Source organism: Numenius arquata, chromosome Z (genome assembly GCF_964106895.1).
Source record: "Numenius arquata chromosome Z, bNumArq3.hap1.1, whole genome shotgun sequence".
Taxonomy (NCBI): Eukaryota; Metazoa; Chordata; class Aves; order Charadriiformes; family Scolopacidae; genus Numenius; species Numenius arquata.
The window spans coordinates 83,519,241-83,545,853 of record NC_133616.1 but is presented as its reverse complement, the minus strand read 5'-3'; the positions used below and the strand labels follow the sequence as shown (position 1 = coordinate 83,545,853).

The window sequence follows — 26,613 nt, the reverse complement described above, 5'->3', positions numbered from 1 at the left end:
ATCTGGTGAGTTGGTTCATGGCCATCATCACCAAGTTCCACCCCCCCAGTGAAGGAGGGTGCCATGTATTCATTATTCTTTTAATACTTATATGTGGGGCTGCTGAGATTTTGAAAATCACATGTTTTTTAAAGCAAGACCAACTAAACTCCCATTTATGAGTCTCTTCCTCGCCAGATCAGGCTCACATCTGTTTTCTACGTTGCCCTTGCAGAATGCTAAAAAAATTACATGCACATGGCAAATTTAAACTGGTCGCATCCTGAACTTCTTGTTAGATTTGGCTTTTTCGCATGGATTTAGCAAAACTTTCTGTATAGGCTGCCTATTCCTGACTTAACCTTACGGTTTTATAGGCCGTGACTGATGGGAATAGAGAATCACCTGGGATGCAGCCTGACAGCTCTGACTTAAATGTTAAAAATATAAAGAATGGTAACCCCTACAGGCTCTGTCAGAAAAATCCCCATTTTCTTTATGGGAAATCAAAACCTTAAAATATATGTTATGTAGTAAAACTGAAATTTTAAATCCTGTAATTTGAATCTGACAACTCCATTTTTCTTTAAGCATTTAGTCTGAATAAGACAAGTGCATTACCTTTAATTTCATTTGCAGAAAGTAGATCTTAAAGAATAAGTTAAATGATTAATGGCCTAAAAAGTGGATGGAGTGTCATAACTTACATTAGCATTGAAAATCTCCTATAAGAAAGAAGAATTTTACATATGTGAAGTGTGGCTGAGTGGTATTAAGACTAGCATATCACCTGGATATCTCTTACTTTAATCAGGTTTAAGGCTACTGGTAAAATGAATAATAATTAAAATATACACCTAATCGCTGCCTGTCTGTAGGGCTAATTGCTGTCATTGAAAGAATGAATTGTTAAAAAAGTAATTCTTCATTGGAGCTATCTCTCCTGTATCATTGGTGGCCTATTTTTAGTACCTATAGAAGTCATGATTTTTGAATTTATTAGGAGCTGTGATGAATGATAAAACAAATCATCCATTTACATATCTTGACACTGCTTTCGAGAATACTTATTTCTTACAGGCAAGTGTCACATTGTATATAAAAGCTGGTTAATTGTGTGCTAATCTTCTGTATTATCTCCAGCTCTCTGATGTAGTGTTCTATCAGTAGTTAATATTAATTTTACTTATTTCAAATGAATGTAATACTTCATAAAAATTCTACTTCTTTTATAATTTCTACCATCTTACATTTGCAATTTCACATTCAGCTGTTAATTAAAATTATACATGCAAATTGTAAAATGTATAATGCTTTACTACTTTAAACCTTAAAGCCTTTGTGAAATACTTCCATTTTAACCATTTTTTACTAAAAAAAGTTACATTACTGGGTAGTGTGTTTGTTTTCTTTTTTTTTTTTTTTTCCATCGAGTTCAATAGTTTCATTGATCTACTGTTTCTTACAAAAATCTGCCATGCTTTGTGAACTTCACTTTCTAATCTCATACAGCAACCCTTCCTTTATGTTGTTCCTGCTCTCCCTGGTCCCAGAACAGTAGGGTTGCCTTGACAAATCTATTCAAAAGCCATTCCTCGCCCTTTATTGGTGGGGACTGAAGCCTTTGAAATTCTCTCCTCACTGCAACACAGCTGACATCTTCTTCCAGACAGAATGAATTAAGGAAATACAATAAGACACTTGATCTACCAGTCAAGGATCTTTCCACAGTGAGGACGGACTCCATGGTGCACAACTAGGGCAGCAAGCATCTACAAATACACAATACATGCTTGTTTACCCGAATAGCAATCGTCCATTTTTAACAATCATGATTGATGGGATGATTTTTTAGAAATCTGTCTGAAAATTCATTGGGTCTTTCCAAAAAGTTATGCATGTGGGGTTTTTTTTGTCATTTGGGGTTTTTTTTTTTGCCATTTTTTGTTTCCTTTTCCCCTTAATGAAGTTAATCAGAAACTCAGATTTGTAATAAGGGAGGCCATCCTATTAAAAAAGTAGTTGCTTTACAATTGAATCTTCAATTCAGTAGATTTGGTGTAGTTTCAGCATATTGTATTAAAAGCATATTATTTCATGCTTTAATTCATCGATTTCTCTGAACAGACAGCATTTGGAGCAAAACATTTAAAAAATTCATGGTAAATTCACCCTACTCAGAGGTTCAGGAGTGAAAGGTAAATGTAGATGCTTCCTGAAGATAATTCCCCAAAGACCGGTATTTGCATTTTTAAATGTTCGTGCCCAATTCATCGCAGGTATATTTCCCATTATCTTAATATTAATCTGCTATCGTGATGGCTTTCATTCGGTTGTAATCTGTTGTTTTGCGGTTTCACAACCATTCTCTCCGCGGCATGCTCCATCAAAACGCCCTGAAAAATCCTGATTTCTGCATGTTGGCAGACGAGCAGGCCCAGTGTTCGTACCAACAACTATTTAACGACTACAGAAAGGAGAAGCTTAAAACTTGCAGTGGGTGACTAAGGCAGTGGTTGGTCCAAGCAACTACTTCAGCCCCCTGGAGCTCAAAGTAGCACTTAAAGACATGCTATTTAAGCGCATTGCAGATCTCCTGAATTACAGTATTACTCTTTTTACTTATTTAGAATGAAACTACAGTATTTCATCACCAGTTAGTGTGAGTAAGCGTAGCTTACCTTCCAGTCCCTGTTGGGGCTGCTGTGTAAATTAGTTTTGAGTATTTTGATGGCGTCATTGTCCTTACTTACAAAGTCGGTATTTATTTTTGCTCTGGGTTTTGGTTTTGGTTGGGTTTTGGTTGGGGTTTTTTTTTGGCTTACCCAAAAATTGTTGCTCTGCTCTTACAGAACTGCTGCAACTGGGTGTCCAGCTCCGAGCCCCTGGACACCTCGGTGGAGTCCATGCTGCCGGACTGTCCCCGCGTCTCTGCAGGTACGTCGGTGTGTTTGTGGCCAGCCAAGCACCAAGGAGCACCTCTGCTATTTAAAAATCTGCTTCTGAATGCATTTTAACCCTTCCGCAGCAAGATAACGGTTGATAGCATATGGCTGCTGCTATTTCACAATGTTAATTTTTTATATCTTTTTTTTTTTGCTTTGTGTGGGGTTTCAGTTCCCTTGTCTACTTGTAGCTTGTATTTTTCTCACCACCTTTTCTCTTTGGCTTTAAGTAGTTGGTGACATTATAGGTAGGAGCTTAAGAAAAATTAATAGCGATGATGACGAAAACTGGGAAATTTGTCATAGATCCTTGAATAAATATCTAATTTTATGTAGGAAGAGGGTTTTAAAGCAGTACATTAATGAAAGCTAAGTGAAATAAGACACTTTCCTGAATCCTCAACAAAAGTCTAGTTTATGTAGCAAATTATCTACAGCGTCCAAGAATCTTGATGTGAGATTTCTGTTGTTTTGGAAAATACTCTGCTACACTCTTTTCATTAATGAGTCATGAATCATAAATCATAAGGAGCACATGAAATAATGCACAGAGACTTTAGTTAATGTGTAATAATTCCAGAAAGTAGACGTAGTTGTCAATGTAACAGGAAAATCTCAAATCTCTGTAGGAAAGTAATCTAAAATACATAAAGCTGTTACTGAACTTTCATGTTTGATTATCAGATTTCCTAAAAGCCATAGGTAGCGTATTTCTGCAGAATGTAAAATCAGGTTCAAAGGAAGACACAGCCTATACAATATTAATTTAAAAGCTGGAACAGTGTTTGACCTTGCTCCGTGAGATGCAGTTGTTCGTTTGACAAGTCGGAGATCCGTATCTGTCTGGATTTGTGAGGTTGTTAATGAGACCTAACCTTGCAGATGAAATTCGGTTTACGGGTTGGGGGGGGTGCGGATATTTTTAAGGCTTGGAAAACATCACGGTACTTTGTTTGAGAGCTCACAACAACCAGAGACCTGTAGTCACGTTTCTGCTGTGGGTTGGGGTCTGACCATGCAGATCATCAGCTCTGTAGAGGCGCAGCGTGGTAGCATTGACATTGCTCCTCGGTGTTGAGGGACATGAAATATTACTAGAATTTTCACAGATTCAACATTCGTTTACCAACTTTTTGCTCCCGGAGGGGAGAGTACTGCAGTTTCAGAGAAAAACATGTTGTTCAGTGGTAGAATTCTTTAAAACAGGATTGACTTTCCATCTCCAACCTCTGTGTTGCTGTTGTGCAAGAGCGTGTGTTACAGAGGTCATTGTAGGCAGGTAAATAGAGGCTCGGGAAGCAACCAGTCGGTATTTACAGTGCACTTGCCAATACTGAAAAATCTGCTGTCTGAGCTCCTCTTCGCTTTGTATTCATCCTACGTAAATAGTGTAAAAGGTATTCGAGAAAATAAATCCTAAATGTTATTTGAAAAACAGACGGATGCTTTGATAGGGGTATGAGTAAGTTTTAATTTTGCATTTCTGTTGAGGATAGGTCATTATGGGAATAGCTTTTGTGCTCCACTTAATGAACTCCCAGCTACACCGAAGTCTTTGGCAGAAGAATTAATTTAAATGGGGTAGGATTTCAGCCAGTAAAAGTTGTAAAAGTTGGCTATTTGTATTTCATGCATACATACAATGCCACTGGATTAAGATTACTGATCTTTTACAATTTCTTGTCAGAGATTTTGGACAATGATTTAAATGGAAGCTAACTGTTTCCAGCTTGGTTCTTTATAATATAAGAAGAGTTTAAAATAGTATAGCTTCATTTGAGTACTGCTGAATTATCAATTTGCTCATCTGTTTTTATTTATATTTCTCATATTGGCATCTTATATCGACAACTGTAAGACATTTATAGAGGAACGAGTGAATGATTCCTACAGTGTGTTTATATGAGCAATGGCATAAGCCTGCATTAGCGTAATCTGTAATAAATTTATGAAATGCTGCTAGAGTATTTAATGCAAGAGATTTTATTTCACTCTTTTCCTGAGAATTGCAGTACTGAAATAGCCCACATTCAAATACTGGCAGCATTGCCCTTGGTATTTCAGTGAATGACAGTGAGAGCAACCAGAGCAACCAGAGATACTGTTTTTTTAAATAAGCCTTTTGCAGAAGGAAGATTGACTTCTCCCTTCTGCTTGGAACCCCTTATTTTATCCATGTTTGCACTGAGAAGTAAATTTGGGAATAACTACCTCCCGGTCACATACCGAGAGCCAGTTTTTCCGGAAAGGGTCTGATATTCAGCCATTCAGCAAACTGGAATTTACAGGCAACCCCAGTTTGCCTGGGAGCGGTGCCTGCTTCAGATTGTGCCGCAGTCTCTTGCTTGCATTTCCCTCAAAAATCACTAGAGAGAAATATATAGCCATCAAACTGGAAAAAAAAAAACAACAACTTGCATTTCCAGATAGAGTTGTTCAAGCTTTTGATTAGAGCATTATTAAGTAATTAAAATGTTTGCCATAATTCATTCATGTCTTAGTTACAAAAAAGGAATGAATACACTTTAATAATTAAACATTGTGGGCGTGAGAACAACAACTGCAGAGGGAGAGCCAGCCATGAGAAATCCATTCTCTGCCCTCGCGGCAAGAGGTGAGGTATTGCGAAGGTCCCACCTTCATGGTCTTTTCTCCACGTCTCAAGGATTTGGTTGCATGCTAGTGTCATAGCGTAACGTCTTCCTGCGACAGGTTATCATCGCACCAAAGGGATTGTCCTCTAAAATTTCCCATTTATCACAGTTTTCCTGTGTGGTATATGTAGTCTTAAAAAGCCTCCCATGCTGTGTTGAGAGACATGTCTCCCAGCTTAAACGTGTTCCATCAGACCTCCTTCAGGCTTCCATCAGGAGCTGCTGTTGAGGCTATCTGGCCAACGCCACCCATCTTCTTACCCTTCCCATATTTTTCCTACAAGAACAAAGCATTCTTCCTCATTAGAGAAGAATCCACCACTCTCCCTCTGTCATTTATCTTTGACCAAGCAAGGCTGTCCATCATCATTCCCCTCTGCTTCTGCTCTGGCTCTCTGGTTTCCAGCTTTGGCTTTGCACAGGTAAGGTCCTCAGCTGTGACACTGTCACCTTGTTGGCCTGGAGGAGCCCTCTGTTGGTCTTCAGTCTATGTTAAAAAAAATCTCTTCTACCCTCTTCACTGTCAGCCCTCATTAAGGACCTCTGTTAGACCTGAGGTCGTCTTCTACCTCAGTCTTATTCCACCTGCTTAATGGAGTCACAGCAGAAGACCCCTCTTCCGTCTCGGAGGAGATGGATCCATTTCCTATCTAAGACATGAGCAAATGTAGGGTGGGGAAAGGTGAAGACTTTAAAAGCAGTCCCTACATTGAAGATCATCACATAATTACAGAAGAGATGGGGAGGGACTCTTTATGAGGGAGGGAAGCCATAGGAGGAGGGGGAAGGGTTTGACACTGAAAGAGGGGAGATGGAGATGAAATGTGGGGAAGAACTTCTTTGCTGTGAGGGTGGTGAGAGCCTGGCCCAGGTTGCCCAGAGAAGCTGTGGCTGCCCCATCCCTGGAGGGGTTCAAGGCCAGGTTGGAGGGGGCTTGGAGCAACCTGGTGTGGTGGGAGGTGTCCCTGCCCAGGGCAGGGGGTGGCACTGGGGGGGCTTTAAGGTCCCTTCCGACTCAAACCATTCTGTGATTCTATGATAAAATGGAGTAGGGGTGGGAGTCTTACTGCTTAGGAGACTGGAGGTCAACTTGTAATTTGCCACAGACAATGGAACAGACGTTTTTGTATCATATTACTGCTAATCATGGTTGTAGCTCGCTTCGTGTCTCTGAGCCCTTACATCATTTCTCCTGGTTCTGGAGCTGGTAGTTCATGAGCCCTTTGGGAACCCATCCTACTGGAGCAGTCACTGGGTGGGACTACCTGAAAGAAAGGACGGGAGAAAGCAGATCCGAGGATCTGTGTCCATCTCTACTGCTCTTCAGGAATTAAATTACTTTGATTTCAGGGTAGTGGCCTGAACAGTAGCCCAGGAAAGGCTTTGTGGTAAATTTTGCCAGGTAAACGTGGCCTTTGTTTTCCTGAATACGAGTATTTTGGAGTGCCTCACAGGGAGCACCTTGGTGTTTGGGTAAGATACATTACTTAGCTCATGTGTTCCTGCCAGTGAAAGCTTTTTATTTAGGAGAGAAGATTAAAATTTGCAGTATTTTGCCAAAGTGGATATGCACCAACACTCATTTACATAATCAAATAAAAAGAAGTTATTGTAACATTAGTAAAATGAATTGCCTAATCAAATCCTTTTAAATCCTTTCTAGTTGACCCCCAAAATCACTAGTTATTCTTTTAACAGTTGCAGCCATTGTAGTTAAAACATTGTAAAATAAGGAAATTATAACATCAAAAGACAAACAAGATGACACAATGGAATGAAACGTTGACAGTAATCAAGAAAAGCTCTATTCACGGAAGAGCCTAGACTTGAATGTGTGTCTCTGGAATGGGGAAAAAAGTGTGACAATTAATTCGTGTAGCTGAATAAAGTGATCTCAGGCTGGCGGAAGAAAAACAAACTCTTTAATTTCAGGGGACAGGTATGATCCGTGCTGGTGGTGCTCTGAACAGTACCCTGAGTGAGTCCTTGGTATTTCCTGGATCCAGACATCAAGATTGACTCTATATGGTGTATAAAACATTTAATTTCATTTAGGCAAGCAGAACAAAAGTTTTTTCTTTTTTTTTTAACTTTGAATTCAGAAAAGATCATATATTTCTAACAAGCTACTGCAGGTATTTGGGTTTTTTACAGATAAATAAATAGAAGGGGAAAGATGGCTTCACAGAATGGTTGAGGTGTGAAGGGACCTCTGGAGATCATCTGGTCCAATTCCCACTCAAGCAGGGCCACGTGGAGCCGGTTGTCCAGGACTATGTCCAGCCTTCCACAAGCTCCATTGCGTGTCAGTAAAGAAACCATGATCATGGTAATCGATACTCACATGAGGTTTTGGGGTTTTTATTGGTATATTTGCCCTAATTTCCAAAAGACCCCACAGAGTCCTACTGTAACCATTTGGTGGGCTGGATGGTTGTGCAGGGTTTAAGCCTGTACATCGGTGAGTGCGGAGTGGAGACAGTGGTAGTTGTCCAAAATCAGGTAAGAATGTTTTGACACAGTCTTCCACAGCATCCTCATAGGTAAGCTTAGGAAGTGTGGATTAGAGGAATGGACAGTGAGGTGGATTGAAAACTGGCTGAAAGACAGAGCTCAGAGGGTTGTTACTAGGGGCACAGAATCTAGTTGGAGGTCTGTAACAAGGGGGTCAGTACTGGGTCCAGTTGGATGAGGGGATGGAGTGTACCCTCAGCAAGTTTGCTGATGATACAAAACTGGGAGGGGTCGTTGACACAATGGAGGGCTGTGCTGCCGTACAGCGAGACCTGGACAGGCTGGAGAGCTGGTCAAAGAGGAACATGATGAACTTCAATAAAGGCAAGTTTAGGGTGCTGCACCTGGGGAGAAATAACCCCCTGCACCAGGACAGGTTGGGGGCTGACCTGCTGGAGAGCATCTCTGAGGAGAAAGACCTAGGAGTCCTGGTGGATAATAGGATGACCATGAGCCAACAATGTGCCCTTAGGGCCAAGAAGGCCAGTGGCATCGTGGGGTGCATAAAGAAGAGTGTGAACAGCAGGTCAAGAGAGGTTATCCTGCCCCTCTGCTCTGCCCTGGAGAGGCCACATCTGGAGCACTGGGACCAGTTCTGGGCTCCACAGTTCCAGAAGGACAGGGAGCTCCTGGAGACGGTACAGCAGAGGGCTACAAGGATGATGAGGGGCCTGGAGCATCTCTCTTATGAGGAGAGGCTGAGGGACTTGAGTCTTTTTAGTCTGGAGAAGAGAAGACTGAGGGGGAATCTGATCAATGCTTATAAATACTTAAAGGGTGGGTGTCAAGAGGAAGGGGCCAGTGGTGTCCAGGGATGGGAAAAGAGGAAATGGGCACAAACTTCAATGTAAGAAGTTCCACCTAAACATGAGGAGGAAGTTCTTTCCTGTGAGGGTGGCAGACCCCTGGAAGAGGCTGCCTAGGGAGGTGGTGGAGTTTCCTTCTCTGGAGATGTTCAAACCCCAGCTGGACACATTCCGGTGCAACCTGCTCTGGGTGGACCTGCTCTGGCAGGGGGGTTGGACTAGATGATCTCCAGAGGTCCCTTCCAACCCCATGTGATTCTGTAAAGAAAATCGTCTTTGCATGTACCAGCACCAAAAGGAGGTCCTTCAAGTGGCACTGAGGTTCAGAAATTGGCTGTTTTCCTACTTTGCCTTTTCAAATCCTTTTAACTGAGAGAGGGAAAGGAGGGCTGGTGGTTGTTCCTCATGGAGCTTGTCCCACCAAGGAGCAGGGTTGTCATCCACTGCACCTCTCTGTAGAAATACAGCCCAAAGTGCTCCTGCATGTGTTAAACACACACCATGTACTTTAAGGCTTGGGGGAGTTTTTTTAGAGATTTTTCTCTATGCACATAAGAGACTTGCAGTTCAAAACAAATGAAAGATGAGATTCTGCAGAGCTCACTGAAAAACAGGGAAAAGCTTGTTACCTGCTGTTTTTGAGTCCTTGGCATAGCTTGATTTAATATTGAGACAAGAATATGGTACTAAACAGTCCCCTCGAGACTGCTGCTTTGTGCTAAGTAATAGAATAGCATCAATAATCCTTCCGTGGGGCTACAGTAAATTTAAGTAAAGTTATTCTGGACTGTTAGATCTGCTTAAAAGCACTGATCCAAGAAAGTGAGCGCATCGCTCGCACAGTGAGCCTCTCCCTTTCCCCACACACGCTCGCTCCCACTCATGGGATGAAGAAAGCCCTGGTGGCAAAGCTTGTGGTGGTACCGGGGAGACCACGAATTGCCCATTAGTTTACAGAGGTGGTGGGTTTTCTGTTGTTCTTGCCCAACAGGCGACTCCTGCCCATTCTTTCCCGAGTTGGGTTGCGTATTTCCATGGAAAAGCCTCCTCTGGCTGCGGATGTGCCCTGTGCTGAGCAGATCCTGGGGTTCAGACCCAGGACTGAGAGCAGCCCTGAGGAGAAGGACCTGGGAGTTTTAGTGGATGAGAAGCTCAACATGAGCCAGCAACATGCAGCGTGGCCAGCAGGGCGAGGGGGGGGATTCTGCCCCTCTGCTCCACTCTGGGCAGACCCCACTTGGAGTACTGTGTCCAGCTCAAGGGCCACCAACATCAGAAGGACATGGAGCTGTTGGAGCGGGGCCAGAGGAGGCCATGGAGATGCTGGGAGGGCTGGAGCCCCTCTGCTGGGAGGACAGGCTGAGAGAGTTGGGGGGGTTCAGCCTGGAGAAGAGGAGGCTCCAGGGAGACCTTAGAGCCCCTTCCAGTCCCTAAAGGGGCTCCAGGAAAGCTGGGGAGGGACTCTGGATGAGGGAGGGGAGCCCTAGGAGGAGGGGGAAGGGTTTGACACTGAAAGAGGGGAGATTGAGATGAGATGTGGGGAAGAACTTCTTTGCTGTGAGGGTGGTGAGAGCCTGGCCCAGGTTGCCCCGAGAAGCTGTGGCTGCCCCATCCCTGGAGGGGTTCAAGGCCAGGTTGGAGGGGGCTTGGAGCAACGTGGTCTGGTGGGAGGTGTCCCTGCCCAGGGCAGGGGAGGTGGAATGAGATGATCTTGAAGGTCCCTTCCAACCCAAACCATTCTATGATTCTATGGAACAAGAGGATCTCCGGTGAGGTTAAAAGGGCCCCGTGACACAGCAGGATCTGTGCGCGGAGGTAATTGCATGAGTGAGGCTTGCAACAGCCGTAGGGAAGGACCAACTTATTTCCCTCTGCTTTTTTTCCTCGGCTTTATTCCTACTGCACTTAAACTGCCACTCTTAAACATTTGTGTATCTTGCTCATAGCAAATGAGGTAGAAACAGCCATAAACTGTATTAAGCACCGAGACAATACCTGGCTCATCCCCTTTGCAGCTTTTAGCCCAGTTTTACCAATGCTTCTCGTTTTTCACCCTTTAATCGATTTAATCGACCACATTCTGGGCTGTTTTCTGACTTTCGTATTTTGTGATTAGGGGTAGGTGTCCAATAACTACAGCAATACAAGAAAGTACAAAACCACACACTTTTTACAATGAGGCAGATTAGGCAATTTACGCATTTTGCTAAAAATGTTATTTCTGCATTCACTAGTCATTCACGGAGATTAAGATTACAGTAATCGGTGTTTACTGTAAACCTCTTTGCATTTTATGTCTTCATGTGCATGTAGTTCTGTCAATAAAGGCTTTTTCACTTAGGAGAAAGGATTAAACGCAGCAGCGTTTTGTCAAGGTGGCAGGATCCTGTGTTTGGCTGCATATTAATTCATTTTAGGGTGTTCATAACATTGGTGGAGAAACGCAGGAACCTGCAGCCTGAAGGTTGCTTGGTAGCCCCATGCCAGCGTCCACATGGGCTGCAAGTGCTGGTTCTGCACTTCCATTTCTGCTGCCCTATGTTGTCTGTCAGAAACAGGAAATTATTACAGAAAATTGGAGTCCTGGTGGACAACAGGATGACCATGAGCTAGCAATGTGCCCTTTGGGCCAAGAAGGCCAATGGCATCCTGGAGTGCATCAGGAAGAGCGTGGCCAGCAGGTGGAGGGAGGTCATCCTCCCCCTCTGCTCTGCCCTGGGGAGGCCACATCTGGAGCACTGGGACCAGTTCTGGGCTCTCCAGTTCCAGAAGGACAGGGAACTGCTGGAGAGGGTACAGCAGAGGACTACACAGACGACAAGGGGTCTAAAACATCTCTCTTATGAGGAAAGGCTGAGGACTTGGGTCTTTTTAGTCTGGAGAAGAGAAGACTGAGAGGGAATCCTATCAATGCTTATAAAGACTGAAAGGGTGGGTGTCAGGAGGATGGGGCCAGTCTTTTTCCAGTGGTGCCCAGTCACAGGACAAGGGGCAACGGGCACAAACTGGAACATAAGAAATTCCATCTAAACTTGAGGAGGAAGTTCTTTCCTTTGAGGGTGGCAGAGCCCTGGAAGAGGCTGCCCAGAGAGGTGGTGGAGTCTCCTTCTCTGGAGACATTCAAAACCCAGCTGGACACATTCCTGTGCAACCTGCTCTGGGTGGACCTGCTCCAGCAGGGGGTTGAACTGCATGATCTCCAGAGCTCCCTTCCAACCCCATATCATTCTCTGATTCTGTGGTTTTGGGAAAACTTGAAGCATGAGCCTCTCTCAGCCGCTGCTCTGGCAGTTGCTGCACCAACTCCGACTCTAACTAATGTCTTCTTAGCACAGAAGTAAGTAGCTTTTTTCCCTACTCCCGACTCTTCAAAGGCTTTTAGTTTCCTGCTCAGCCTCAGGTGTTGCAGGCAGCTTTGCTTTTCATGTATAACACCTGGTCGGATGTGAGCTCCTGTGTTGTGTTTCGGGTAGCTCAGCTTTACTGTGCTTTGGAAAGGGCAAAATATACAAAGGCCCCTTGAACGATATCACAGATTCTGCTCCAGAACCCCAGATCCTCAAAAGTAAATGTGAAAACGTGGATTTGAAATTGTTGGCTTAAATTGCCAGCTGTTGCTGCAGTCAGAAAGTTCTATTTTATAAGATTTTCAGTTTTACAATGCATTTTTATAATTTCTTATATATTACAGAATCACAGATTCTTCTTGGTTGGAAGGGACCTTTGAGATCATTGAGTCCAACCAACAAAAAAAAAAAAACAAACCAAAACCAAAAAACCCACAACACCAAAACCAAACCAAAACAAACACCCACAACCACACCCCACATCCACCCACAGACGCAAACCAACAATCTCGGGCACTAGAGCATGCCCTGAAGTGCCATGTCTACACGTTTCTTAAATACCTCCAGGGATGGTGACTCCACCACCTCCCTGGGCAGGCTGTTCCAGTGCCTGACCACTCTCTCAGTAAAGTCATTCTTCCTAATACCTAATCTAAACCTCCCCTGCCCCAACTTCAGACCATTTCCTCTGGTCCTGTCGTTATTCCCTTGGGAGAAGAGGCCAACACCCACCTCTCTACACCCTCCTTTCAGGGAGTTGTAGACGGCTATGGGGTCTCCCCTCAGCCTCCTCTTCTCCAGACTAAACATGCCCAATTCCCTCAGCCTCTCCTCATATGACTTGTTCTCCAGACCCCTCACCAGCTTGGTGGCTCTCCTCTGGACACGCTCCAGCAGCTCAATGTCCTTCCTGTAGTGAGGGGCCCAGAACTGAACACAGCACTCAAGGTGGGGCCTCACCAGTGCCCAGTACAGAGGCACCATCACTGCCCTGCTCCTGCTGGCCACGCTATTCCTGATACAGGCCAGGATGCTGTTGGCCTTCTTGGCCACGTGGGCACACTGCTGGCTCATGTTCAGCTGGTTGTCCACCAACACCCCCAGGTCCTTTTCTGCTGGGCAGCTTTCCAGCCACTCTTCCCCAAGCCTGTAGCATTGCCTGGGGTTGTTGTGACTGAAATGCAGGACCCGGCACTTGGCCTTATTAAACCTCATCCCATTGGCCTTGGCCCATTGATCCAACCTGTCCAGGTCCCTCTGTAGAGCCTTCTGACCCTCAAGCAGATCAACACTCCCACCTAGTTTGGTGTCATCTGCAAACTTACTGAGGGTGCACTCAATCCCCTTATCCAGATCATCAATAAAGATACTAAACAAGACTGGCCCCAAAATTGAGCCCTGAGGGACACCACTGGTGACCGGCCGCCAACTGGATTTCACCCCATTAATCACAACTCTCTGGGCACGGCCATCCAGCCAGTTTTTTACCCAGTTAAGAGTGCACTTGTCTATGCCAGGATTCGCCAGCTTCTCCAGGAGAACGCTGTGGGGGACAGTGTCAAAGGCCTTACCAAAGTCCAGGTAGACAACGTCAATATTCAATATACTACCAGTAGTAGATGTGTCCAGGTGTTCAATATACCACCAGTACTGTTATTTTTTAGGACAAAACACTCATATTCATGTGCCCTTCTACAAAGCAGTTACATATATGAGGCAGTACTGATATCAGAGTATTCACATACTCAAACGTATCTATTTATCGTTGCATTTTTTTAGAGTACAGTGAACTAGAGTGATGTATGCTTGCCTCAGAGTCCCCAAGGCTGTCTGATTGTGGTAGTAGTGAATAATGTAAATTATTACAGGCAGATACTTCCTATGAAGTGGTTGACAATGGTTAGACTGCCAAGACCACTGCTTCCGAGCCTACTTAATGCTGTCTCATTAGGTCTTTGTGTACCCATATCTGCCTACATGTTGGCCAAAGTCTTACTCCAATGTGTGATTGCAAACTCTTGAGTTGAGGGACCTTTTGTTCGGTGCTTGTGCTTCACCTTGACCCATGCAGATGCCAGCCAGAATAGCTGATGCTCAACCAGTCTAGCATTAGTTCAATGCGCACTAGTTTTGTTTTGTTGAAGAGGAAAAAATAGAGCAAGTGATGTTTTATCTTCTAACCTCATGAAAATCCTTCAAAATTAAGTGCTTGGCTGGAAGGATTCAAGAGATGGGGAATCCATTGCTTCCTTCCTTTTGTGATTCATCAAACTATTAAGAGGAGTGGCTCATTTCTGGTTTGGCTTTGTCTGATTTCAGGTTCCAGACATTAGTTCTTGCTGTGCCTTTTTCTACTAAGAGCCATTTAGTACATTATGCATTTTCTCCATGTGAACTAGATACTGGGATCAAGTCAACACTCAATTTTCTTTGGAGAAATGGAATAGATTGAATTCTTTAAGCCTCGCTGCAACTTAATTTCTCCAGGTTTCAAATGCTTTTGTACATTCTTCTGTGGTGTCCCCAGTCTTTCAACATCTTTAATTTGAAACAAATGATTGAGCATCTCGCTAGTGCAATGCACAGACTTTGAATCTTCACTACCTGATTTTCTGCCATTTCATCAACCAATGGTCATGTCTGATCCTTTTATCACCATACTTTTGTCACTGTTTGGGAAGAGCTTGTCCAGCATCTCCCCATAGCATTTCTGGAGCTGCTGCTCTTCATCTTGGTTTTAAACCAGTGTTATGAAATGTTGCAGGTAGCTTTAAAGAAAAAAAAAAAACCAAACAAACATAGGAAGTCACCAAAAAAAAGGGTGTTGACCTTCTTATTAATAGCATTCTGCCCATCTTCACATTTTCACAAGCTTTGCCAGCAGTGAATTTATATTTACTTCCTGTGTTGTTGAATAGCCTTAGGACACTCCGTCAGTAACATCTCTATTCAATAGCGCTTTCTCCATGACAACTACATTTGCCGATTACTTAGTCTGCAAGTTCTTAGAAATATTGAATAATATTGATTTTTGACCTGTTTTCACGAGTAAACAAGAATTCTACAGTTGTGCCATTTGTCCCCTTGTAAATTTATGAAACATTCATCAATTTCTGCCTAATTTGAAGTTTTAGTTGTAATTAAGTTTCGCCAACTTTTGTGATAATAGTTTACAGCACAGAAGAAGAAATGGGGAAGGTATCTTCCTAATAACAGGAAGTTTTTTTCAATATCTCCTTTAAAAGACAAGGAGGGGGTGACTCAGGTGCTATACACAGCTGGCAAGACAGCGGTCACAGCCAGGTAAGTGGCTGCAGTGTAATGCCAGTATAGAGGGTCCTTTTTCCAAAATTTTTGTGGGCAACCTGGGAAGAGCAAAAAAGTTCCTGCTGGAAAGAAAAGGAGATAAAGGGCTCTCTAAAACTGCCTCACAAAGTTGGCATAATTTTCCCTGCTGCTCAGAATGCTCTGGAGAAATAAATCAAATACCTGACAAAAAATTGAGTATACTCTATTTGCATATAAATCCATATCAGATGAACATGCTACTTCATCAAAGAGTGAAACTGATTTTATTTGTGTAGGACTTATTTTCCAGTAAGTTGCATTGGCTGGGATTAATTACGTTTTTGTACTTTAGTTCTTCATTAGTAGACTTCAGTATCACAACATTGCGGGTCTGAAAGGGGTTTTTAGGTTCAGCTTCATCCCCCAGCCCAAGGCAAGAACAGATGTTCTTCCATCATTTCCTGACAGATCCTCATGTCATTGGTTCTTCCCTTTATGATGGTGTTACACCCAGAAATGCATCAGCCAGTTGGACAGAGTGGTGAGCACTGAGAATGATGACTTGCAATGAAGATTTGAGTGAACTAGGATTTTTTTTCCCTAAAGAAGAGCAGATATCCTGGGAAGAAGAGCCACAGGGGAAGACCAACATGTAAAAAGTTCCAGTTAAAAAAATGAGAACTTACTCTTCATGTCCACAGTACCCAGGGCAGGAGTTTATGGACCTATATATCCATTTTTCCATTATTTTTCTTGAGACTTATGTCAGGCTAACTGCGCAGGTAGTCTCATCTGAAATTTTGGATTAGGATTTTCCCCATCTCCTGTAACTTCTCTGCTATTTTAAGTGTTATTTAAAATGAACATCGCTAGCCAGTTAGCTGGTTTATGACTCTTGTATACAAACTCTGCAGGCCTGCCGATTTAGACATATTTATCCCTGAGAAGATATTGATGACCAGCAAAAAAGAATGTACTTCATCAAATGCTTTGCCATTTTTTTTTTCCAAATAGAGAACAGAAACGTGTATTGAACAATTTCATCCTTTCTTCCCCACTGTTATTTACAGTTTCACCATCTCCATCTGAAAATCGACGTCTGTTGGCTATGGATTGCATTTGTTGCTCGTGTATAAAGCAAAGTTGTTCATTGTGCTAAGTTTGCCAGCCATAGATTGTTTGCCCTTAGATAGCTTTAGCTTTCTTTATCATCTCTTTATGCCAATAACAAGCTATTTCCACCTTTTTCTATATCTAATAACTGATTCCTCTTTTTCACTGAACAAGGAGGACTAATGCCCTGTCTTGGGTATTTTTGTCATCCAACAAACTTTTCTAAAGATATCATTTATTCATTTATGTTGAAATATCTCATCTTGATTAAATTTGCTAATATTTGTCGTACCTTGAAGAAAAGCAGCCTTTTTTGGAGCGCTGAGCATGTGTGTTGCTGGCATAAACTTCTCTCTGCTCCATCCCACTCAACGTCATTAGGTCAGGTTCACTGGCTCCAGGCAGCCACCCACATCCAGCCCAGTGACCTCATTTGTCTTTATCCACCCAAAATGGTAATGTCATGGAGAGCATTATACCTTTTTGTGCTAGAAAACCATCGCCCATAGATTTTAGAAACTTCTGATGTTCACGACCACCAACATCCACCTCCTGAGCTGATGCCTTCCAGAGCGATGGAGCTCTCCAAGCATCATAGAGGTGAACCTGGGGAGAAACTTACCCCATTCTCTGGTTGGCCAAGGTTGTCTGCTACAAACCTCCCCACCAGCGTCTCCTCCTGGGCTTTTTTAGCACGCTGGCGTGTGTGCACTGAGGACCCAAGCTCAGATTTATCAGTGGTGCTGGGATAAGTAATGGTGTTTTTGGAATAAACCGGCACATCCTCAATGCTTTTACACAGCTGAATCACTCTAAATGGGTAATAAACAGACACTTTAATACTTCAGGCATAAAAATTATCTGAACAGCTGTCAGTAATGCCAATTATATCAAATTCCTGCTCACTGCTGTGATTGGACAACAAGCAAGAATTGGAAAAACTCCTAGGAGTGGCATAGAATTGATTTTAACATTACTTTTTCTTTTCCTTTGCCACATAAATTAAATTTATTTGCAACACATGGAGGTTAAATTTATATCATATTTGCCTTCTTAGCACCCTGCCCTCAAGTTGCTAATTTAACAGTTTTCTGGCTGCTCCATCTAGCTCTCAGCCGAGAAGATTAGTTCCCCAACCTGTGAGATAACCAAAAGATGAGAAACATGGAGCTCTGCGATGCCGTTTTTAGCGGCCCTTTTCACAGTATATTTGCACTTTAAACTTTCTCCTATCAAGGAACATGCCTATATTTGGAAGGCCCAATTTTCTGTTGGGAGGACTTGTCATCTTCTGCTAACCAGTGTCAGCAACTAATCTCGTCATGTTAATGTACAGGGACAGTTAAGTGACTTGTTTTAAATGCATTGTGATTGTTATCTATTTATTAAAAGCAAAAGCAAACAACTGCTTATAACTAATGCTCAGATGGTAATTGTTTGTGCAAGTAGTGTTAAGGACAAGGCTAATTTAAGCAGGCAGATATTTCTACATTCTGACATGAAAACCATAGTCTATGTGATAATTGTTTATAATATGTATCTCAATGTTATAAATACTTCTGTATTCCAATAAATATCTTAATTTAGTGAGCCACATTTAATAATTAATATTTTTTTTTAAAACTATATTCCAGTTTTTATGTGAAAGAAGGGAATAGGACATTTCCCCCCACACTAATCCATTTATTTTAGGTAGGTTTACAAGACATACCTACAAGAGCTTAGCAGAGGAATAATCCACACGGTTAATAGAGAAAACTGTTTTAGATTATGTTTGTTATTGCTGCTGTGAATACAGTGGTCTCTTTGAAGGCAAATGTTATGCACTTTTGAACAAACACTGCTAAGTGCCCATTGTTCTTAAGGACAAGAGTTGTGCTTTTTAGTGAGTTTAATCTTTGTGCCAGTGAGGCTTTGGGTATAGAAGTCCTTACCACTTTATCTGAGATTTTTATGTTAATATATCATTTGAAATTATGCATGTTATAAAATATAACATGAACATATATTACTTTTGTTACATATAAATAAAACCCCCATATATTTGAGGTCTGAAGGGCAGTTTTTGATTCTTAGATACTGACACGAGGGTCCGTTTGAGTCCCACAGACACTTTCCCCACGTGCACGAGGGCAGACCTTGGCGCTTATTTGAGGCAAGACAGGTCACATTCTGCTTCCCCCTTTTCTTCCAGATGTTTGGTGCTGTTACATCAGAGTTAACACTATATATTGAAGAGAGTGTTAATCTAGAAGGGCTTCTCCTGCGTGTCTGAGCACTGGTGGTTGGTGTGAAGGGAGCATCCCAGCCCTGCTAGGGGGTGTCCATGCTCCGGCTGCTCCCACTGGAGTTTTCCGATGGGGAACGTAAACAAAAATCTTGAAACACTCGTTCTCCAGGACCAGGCATCACTTTCTGGGGCAATTGAACTTCAAGAAGTCACCATTAATCCGAGTAGTTGCATTAAAATGTTTGATTGGGGTAATCTGGGGGTAGAGGTCTAGACATGTGCTTATGCAACTTGGTCCGTTCGGTGAAATCTGTTCCCTTTTCAGCATAAAAAAATATCCCATAAAATCAACCACATGTAAGATGACCAAGTTGGAGTTGGGTTGAAGATTTCCTAAAGCAGTACTATGCCGGACACTGATGATAACACGTGTCAGAGCTGCAGGACAGGGTTTGTTTTATTTCAGGAGCGCTCTGGATGTTTATGATTTTGACAGTTTCCTGCTACTGATTGCAGAACTTAGAACTTGCATGAGGTACAGCTTGCGAATTCAGCACGGCTTATGAATCTGGCAGATTTCTCTTGGCAGCTGGGGACCTGATTCAGCTGCCAGTAAAGATTCCCAGTGGTTTTGGTGGGTCTCACATCAGCCCTTTTGTCCCAGCAGACCACTATTTTAAACCAAATGCTGAGTGTGAAGTGATGACAATTTTTAAGAGTGGAGGTTTTTTTTTTTCCCCTTCTTTTAATAGCCCTGGATGAAACTTATTAAACATTTGTGTCATGCTTTGTCTGATGTAATTCTCTCCATTATTCTTGAAGCACGCATCTACTGTCCTCCATAAAGACCTGTCTGCCGGTGTGGAGGAAAGTGTGAAACCTTGGGGGACAGGGAACTGAAAGAGCACCCTGAGCTGTTGGCCGGCAATTTGGCCACCTTCCATTGAGACGTTGGCTTGAGACCCCTTCCACTGAAACTGGCTGTTGCTTCCAGTGTCACTGGTCACTGCTCTACGTGCCACTGCGCTGTCACGTAGGTGAAGGCTCTCCTTTTCTCATCCATCCTAAAAAAAGTGATTCCTCTTTGGTTTTTTTCAAGGAACAGCATTCATTGCTTGCAGGCTGCAGCATCAAGGTTCGAGGTGTTGCTAGTTATGGACTTCAATCAGCAAGTCTGTGCTAATTGATTATTCTTACCAATGCCTTGCAAATGCCATGTGTTTTTTGAAAAAGTTGATCGTGAGGTGGAGTAGTGGAGAGGCAAGATGTTCACCCAAGGTAACAGCAGGGGGTTTTTTTGTGCTCTAAGGAGAAGAGGTGTCAGTAATAGACAGAAGAAGAACTAAGATACTAGATTTTCTTGTTCATTGCCCAGAGAAGCTGTGGCTGCCCGATCCCTGGAGGGGTTCAAGGCCAGGTTGGACGGGGCTTGGAGCAACCTGGTCTGGTGGAAGGTGTCTCTGCCGGGGGCAGGAGAGTGGAACTGGATGATCTTTAGGGTCCCTTCCAACCCAAAACCATTCTTTGATTCTGTGAATTGTGCATTAATACCAGTATACCCAGCCTGTGGGAAACCTGATTGGACTGGGAAACAGATGCCCCTGGGGAATCCGTCGTGTCGTACGATGTCAGTAGAAGGTGCACACACGTAAGCCTGGGAAGATCAGTTCCCATGCCTCACATCCTCACACCTTTTTTCCAGAGCACCTCAAGCGCTCAGTAGAGAAAGGGGGATCTTTCCTGTTGTTTTGCGTGTGGATCATAAAGCTTATGGTTTATTAAAAATTTAGAAATTCCAGGTGAAATAGAAGCATGAGAATTTGCACCACTTGCTGTCAGATTGTCTCATTTCGCTTTCTGAGAGCTCTGCTACACGTTGATGCAGGGAAAGCCCTGGCTTCTGCTTGTTTATGTCTTCGCTGGAACTGCATTTTCATTGGTGCGGTGTTAGCACTGCATTCACAGCATGCACCACAGATCACTGGTGTCATCTTGGAAACAGAGGTGCCCGCAGTCACAGGTGGGTTGATTTGTCATCATCCAAAGCTCTTATCAACCACGTAAAAAACATTCCTCATGTAAATGAGGAAATAGAAATTGATTTTGAATAGCTGTTCTTTCCATGCATAGGTTCTTTTGTTGTACATTTTGTTAATTCTGGTGTGATTTTTCTGCCCTACGTCTTTTTCTAAACTTCTCTCCCGATTTAGTGCCTGACTTTGTTTAATGCTACTGAATGATTTACTTGATGCTTTACAAGTGATGTTTCATCCGCCGGAGAGACTCTGCGAGCCGAGTGCTGTCCCCAGATATGATACAATATTGTGTTAGCATTAATATGGATATTGATGCAAAATCAATGCAAATAGACTCCACATCTAATCCCACACTCCCTCACTTGAGTTCACTGGCAGCAACGGCAAGTTCCTTCTTTGATTTCAGTGCTGTTTATGCAGTATTTATGAGGGGTTGAACTTTACATCCTTACTTGGGTTATTGTTATGCCAGGGTGCACGTTAAAATAGCTTTTGGAACTGAATTTGTTTTCAGTGTTGTTGTCGGACCCCGCTCAGACAAACCTGAGTTGGGGGTTTTGGCTTAATTAGCTGGTGGCTTCCCCCGGTAAAGACTGCACTGGTTTCTTGAAAGTTTCTTGAAAGTGGAGAATGTAATTAACGTCTTGCAGGTTGTACCTCTACAAGACAATGCAGGACGCCGCCCACAGGGTCAGGATTTGGCCCTTCCACACGCTCTTCTCCTCTGGATGGCTGCAGAAAAAAAGTGCCTGGCTCCGGCATGCTATTAGGCTGTAATTAGTGTAACTAACAACTAATATGAAAGAGCAGGATAGAGGTCACCACAGGACTTCAAAGGTCTTAACAGGTTAAGGTTGGAGGGCAGTCTATCCCTTCGCTTAATCTGTTGCCATATCTTCTGAGATTTGTTGAAATCTTCAGTGACCTCTAACCTTGACGTGTTGCTCTCCCCTAATTTGCCAGTCACATGCCATTTTCTTTATTTCTGTCCGTTTAGATGGGCATGGGCCTTTGTGATCGGCGCCTCCCTTTTCCGTTGGGATACAAGGGTGCCCAGGTGAACAGCTTTTTGATGTGGAATGAAGGCTGTGGTTTAAGCCCCTTTAATGCTCTTGCCCTGATGGCTCATCAGAAACAGTTGTTTGGCTGTGCTTGGTTTGTAGATGACATTTGACATGTAGATTAGGCTCAGGTTTAAAATTTTGCTATTATGATAAGTTGGGCATTGTACAGGCGTTTGCAAAAGATACTAAATATCAGGCTTTTATGAGTTGCTTTCTTAAACATAACTGTCCAAGGATAGTTTTGTTTATATTTTCAGTAAACATGAAAGCTCTTACTGGTTAAGTGTGCAACTCATGGACAATTTATATTGTGGGAAAAATCAGTAGATATTCCTTCAGGGTGTTTTGGTATAGGAAACATCACGGAAACTCTCTTTTTCCTGATGGTTTGGGGTGGTTTTTTTTCCCCTCGGAGTCAGTGTTGCGTCTCTCCCATCAATCCCAGCGTACACGGGTGGATACGTGGATGCTTTGCCCTGGGAGAACCATGGCCATTACTGTGGTGGGAAGGTGAGTGGACCCCTCCAGGGATGCCCTCGGGCGTCCACCCTCCCCTGCTCCAGCATCCCACCCTGTGGTCCCTCCTGGTGCCTGACCACCGTGGATTTGGGGAGGAAAACACTCAAAATCGATTCAGCAAAGCAAAAACATGCAGCAAGCTTCTTGCCCGCACCAAACCGAGCATGGGTTTAATTATCCTTTTAACCGATTAAAACACTTTAAAAAGAGAGTTAAGAGCGACCAAGAGGGAGCGAGAGCAGCCCGATGTTAGATTTAAAGTTCAACAGGGGGGGAAAAAAAAATCATGCAAGGATTTCACAAGCAACGACACTTGGATGGTATTTGGGAAATCTTTTTCTTTCAAGACTATCTTGCGATTAACTATGGCAGTAGCACATCAAAGCTGCGCTGACTTCAAAGCTTAGAACCACTTACGGCTTCCAGCTATTACTAAAACCTACCACTTCACCCTGCCAGCAACTCATCTCAGCTGCCTCTATAAGTTACACCCATCTACTTCCTGCCTTCTGATTTTGGGGAGGGGAAAAAAAAAAAAAAAAAAAACCAAAGAAGCCACTAAAAATAAAAAAAAAACCCACCTTGTAAATTAAATATAGCTGTTCACACTGAAGTGATGTCAAAGTCGAGGGGGGAAAAGCAAATGGAGGCATTAAGACATTAAAGATTTAGTACGAACTCGTCGGTGATTTACATATGCACAGTCCCACTTGGCCAACTCTAACGAAGCCGACTACTTTGAGGAAGTTTCCTCAGTGCATTTTACCCTTGAGTCAAAGCCCCCGAGGGAGGTGAGTGAGGTGTTTAGGCCATTACTATAGGTCCAGATGTTGCCTATAGAATCATAGAATGGTTTGGATTGGAAGGGAACTTAAAGACCACCCAGTGCCAACCCCTGCCCTGGGCAGGGACACCTCCCACCAGACCAGGTTGCTCCAAGCCCCCTCCAACCTGGCCTTGAACCCCTCCAGGGATGGGGCAGCCACAGCTTCTCTGGGCAACCTGGGCCAGGGTCTCACCACACTCAGAGTGAAAAATTTCTTCTCAATATCTCATATAAATCTCCCCTCTTCCAGTTTGAAGCCATCTCCCTTCATCCTATGTCTCTCCTCTCTCATCCAGAGTCCCTCCCCAGCTTTCCTGGAGCCCCTTTAGGGACTGGAAGGGGCTCTAAGGTCTCCCCGGAGCCTTCTCTTCTCCAGGCTGAACCCCCTCAACTCTCTCAGCCTGTCTTTATACGAAAGGTGCTCCAGCCCTCTGATCATCTTCATGGCCGTCCACTGGACTCATTCCAACAGTTCCATGTCCTTCTTGTGCTGAGGACTCCAGAGTTGGACACAATACTCCAGATGGGGTCTCCCCAGAGCAGAGCAGAGGGGCAGAATCCCCCCGCCACGCTGCTGGGGATGCAGCCCAGGGTGCTGGGGGCTTTCTGGGCTACCAGCACATGTTGCCGACTCAGGTTGAGCTTCTCAGCATGTAGGTCGGCAGAAGCAGAGCTGCTTTGGGATTGCGGGGTATCTTCCCATATAGAGCCCTTACCCTGGACTCCGCTCCCGTCCCTCTCCCAGAGGGACGATCCCCATCCTCTCATCTGCAGAGATGCCGCACCTCAAAACGATGCATCGGCACTGGGCAACGATCGTCATTTATTGCGGCAATGTTATCGATTCTTTGGCATTAGCAGGAGAGGCTGTGGAAGCAAACTTTGCATATTTGATATTTCGGGAGCCCCTGAAACAACTCATTTGTAGTAGCGGGGAGCTGCGCTACACTCTCTGAACTGATATTTAAAAAAAAAAATAGTCTAAAATGTGCCGAAATTGTAATTTATTGCGGTATTAATATTGTTCAACACTTAAAATTGTTACATTGTTATTTTCTGATTGGGAGTTTTATGCCTAGGCTTTTTAAAACGGTACATTAATCTCTGAATAAAATTTGTCTTGCAAATGACATATTAATAGAAAGTTAGGAACAAGTGTGGGTCTTTGAGTGTGTTTTATATAACAGTTTATATGTTCGGTACAGATCAATGACATGCTCTCTAGAGCTAAATGCCATTAATCCATTTACAACCGCTCATTGCAATGAAGAGAAATTACCATTGGAAGAGCCAGTCGTACGTTAAGGAGAATTTCTCTGCTTCCCTGCATAGTCTTATGTTTTGAAAATGCCTTTGCGAGTGTTCAGAGCCAATCTTTCTTTTTTTCCCTTTATTTTTCCCCCTTTACAAGGAAGGAGTTTGGCAGCAGCTGAGGTGCTGGTGACCTTGGAGGTGGCCCCGCACGGTGCCGACCTGGTGGCCGTGGCCACCCCTGCCCCGTGGCGGGGGTGTCTCATCCTCACCCCCCTCAAAAGCGATGTGTTTCTGCAGCAAATATGCCATACAGAAAGGCGGAGGTGGCTAACGGGTGGTTCTGGTGAACCATGGTTGCCACTAGGTGCAAATAAATGAATTATAGGGCAGCGCAGTCAGTTGAAAAAAAAGAGAATGTTGGCGTTTAAAGAGTTGATGTATGAAAAAAACATACAGGAACTTAACTGTTAGATCTAAAATACGTACGGCTAGTGCATGTTCAGTCTGAAGAACGTGTCTCTGCCTTAAATACGTAAAGGGGGAGACGGGAGATTCCCAGCTGGCTGATGGTGCAGCCAAAACTTCAGGTTATTTGAAATAAACTGTCATAGAGTCAGGTATGACTCCACCAATGCACTTATGTACTTCACTGGGTGATAGTTCTTTTTTCTTCTTAAAGAATGAAATAAACCGTGCAGGCGAGGAACGGCACAGTCATTTGAAGTTCACTGAAAATATAGGAGGACATCGTGTTTCCTGTCCTTATGTTAAACTTGGCGTATTGATTTTTTTTGCACAGCTTGCGGCATGGAAATGTGATCTACAGCGATGGCAAGGCAGGCTAACCACATGTGAATTTGTTAAGTACTGCTGGATTAGCAGGAATCATCGGGCTGTGCAAGCAGGGGGACTTGACTTCTGTAACTCTTTATTTATGACTTAATCAATTAAAATAACAAGTTTTGATTTTATTGGCTGTAAATAAATAGACACAAATCATCTGCAGAAGCTATTGTTTCGTGCGCTTGCCCGTTTTCACGACCTAAGTTAGCCGCAGGACGTGCGCAGGCTGGACTTGGAGTTAAGGGGTCAAATATGTAAAGATTCAGCAAATGTAGTTAGCTGTTGTTTTTTCCCATTAGCGCAGAAAATTCAGGAGGGCACAGCGCCTTCCTCAACTTGCAGGGTTTTTCATCTAAATTTGCTGTTGCTTTTCTTTGTATATTCTTCACCTGCTCAATCTTTTGTTCCCTTGGTGTTCAAAGGTACCGAGATCATGGAAGCCACCGCTGCTGCCGCCCTGCATTTAAATTTGGTTGGGGGTTCTTCTGATGTGGGGCTGGCTCGCTCCTCTCTCTACGTTATTAAAACCTCCTTAAACACCTCCATTATGCCGTTCACCTTGCTCGGCTTCAAAGGGCGGGTTTCCCTGTGGTCTCTCAGAAATGCTAATGCGTGTGGTTTGTTGTGGTTTTTTGTTTTGTTTTATTTTTTATTTTTTCCCCCGCCGTGTTTATGAAGTTATCTGTTTGCTGTTGGGTTTCGGGGACCGCTCTGCCAGCTCCAGGATCAAAACCATGAGGCGCCCGAGAGAAAGACAGCAGCTAAAGACACTTCATTGCCATTCACCTTTTTGAAACTTTCTCCACACCCCCTACCGCCCTCCCCCCCCCCCCCAAAAAAAAAAAGAAAAAGAGAAAAAAAAAAAATTAAATTGAGGTTATTTCAGGGGAAAGCAAAGTTGAGGCTATTCCTGAAGAACCTCTTGAGTGCAGGCTCACCAAGTCCCTCAAGAAAATGATGTGGACGGACGCCTGGCTTATCACTCAGAGTTTATGGGGAACTAATCTGTTCAAAATGTTTGGAATAAGCTAAAACCTGGCTTGCTCATCTAATGAAAAAAGGTCAAAACAGAGAGGAAAGTGCCACTGGTTTGTGTTAGGTGACACTGTGCCCTGCTTGTCTAATTTGATTACACAGAGCCTCTGAAGCCCCAGGCAAAGCTGATTTTAGCTATAATCAGCTTCTTAACCTTTTG

The 26,613-nt window shown here is 43.5% G+C and overlaps 1 protein-coding gene across 3 annotated transcripts in view; it reads left to right on the top strand.

Moving 5' to 3' along the window:
- ARB2A (ARB2 cotranscriptional regulator A) overlaps positions 1–26,613 on the top strand; it is a 282,938-nt gene that overhangs the window by 199,379 nt on the left and 56,946 nt on the right. For all 3 annotated transcript variants that reach the window (XM_074166154.1, XM_074166153.1, XM_074166155.1), the window contains one exon: positions 2,832–2,916. In XM_074166154.1, coding sequence (XP_074022255.1) covers positions 2,832–2,916 — 85 coding nt within the window. The remainder of the gene's footprint in view (positions 1–2,831; positions 2,917–26,613) is intronic.